The sequence below is a fragment of the Physeter macrocephalus genome, chromosome 14, assembly GCF_002837175.3.
Source record: "Physeter macrocephalus isolate SW-GA chromosome 14, ASM283717v5, whole genome shotgun sequence".
Classification (NCBI taxonomy): domain Eukaryota; kingdom Metazoa; phylum Chordata; class Mammalia; order Artiodactyla; family Physeteridae; genus Physeter; species Physeter macrocephalus.
The window spans coordinates 89,164,584-89,165,418 of NC_041227.1; the positions used below are offsets into that span (position 1 = coordinate 89,164,584).

General features: G+C 68.4%; 1 protein-coding gene across 1 annotated transcript in view; it reads right to left on the minus strand.

Annotated features, from left to right (window-relative positions):
• The window catches only part of ALOX15B (arachidonate 15-lipoxygenase type B), a 17,026-nt gene extending 16,473 nt beyond the window's left edge, over positions 1 to 553 (minus strand). The window contains 2 exon segments of the mRNA XM_024127852.3: positions 296 to 332; positions 407 to 553. Of these exon segments, the coding sequence (XP_023983620.1) occupies positions 296 to 332; positions 407 to 553 (184 nt within the window).
• Between the last annotated feature and the right edge of the window lie 282 nt (positions 554 to 835).

The window sequence follows — 835 nt, forward strand, 5'->3', positions numbered from 1 at the left end:
CCAGCTCCCCTCCCCTGTCCCCCCCCCTCGGCCACACCGGCTCACCTCTCCACTCCCCTTGCCCCCAACACACCAGCCCCCTCCTCCCTCCTGCGTCCCCCTCACCAGTCCCCTCCCGCAGCACCAGGCTCCCCTTGTCCTCCAGCCACCGGTAGCAGGGGAACTGTGGGGGGGGGGCGCCCCGGGGCGGCGTGCGCTGGAACCGCGGCAGAACCAGGCGTCCGGGGCCAGGGGCCGGAAGGGACGGAGCAGCGCGGGGGGAGTCTCGCGGACGCGCTGCAGCAGCAGCACGGGCCCACGTCCTGGAGGCACGTCACCTCGAAGTCCTCCTCCTGGGGGGCATGTTTAGTATCCTAGAGGACCGTCTCTCCTGCTCCCTCCTCCGCCGCCCCCCCCCCACACTCACAGCGCCCGCGGTGAACTCTTTGCCGAAATGGTCCAGAGGCAGTGGCAGGGTCTCTCCTTCGGTCCCCACGATGATGACAGACCTTTTGTCCCACGTGCCAGCCCCGAAGGCCTCCCCAGTGGATACCCTCACCCTGAACTCAGCCATGGTGACAGCTGGAGTCTGGCTCTCTCCTGCTCATCCGACGCGACTGCACAGCCCAGACGCTCAGCCCCAGACACAGACACCGCCCCACCCTGGCCAGGCCTTGTGGAGGCAACTCTGAGTTCCCACGGGGCCCATCACCACCCCCAAAAGCCAGCGCCGGCTCCGGGCAGAGAGGGCGTGGCTGAGAGGCAGGCTTCCCTGGATGGCCCCAAGTATGTTGACAGTCAAGTACCGCCCCCCCCCCAGCCCCACCTCAACCCTCACCCTCTGGTAAGACTGGAA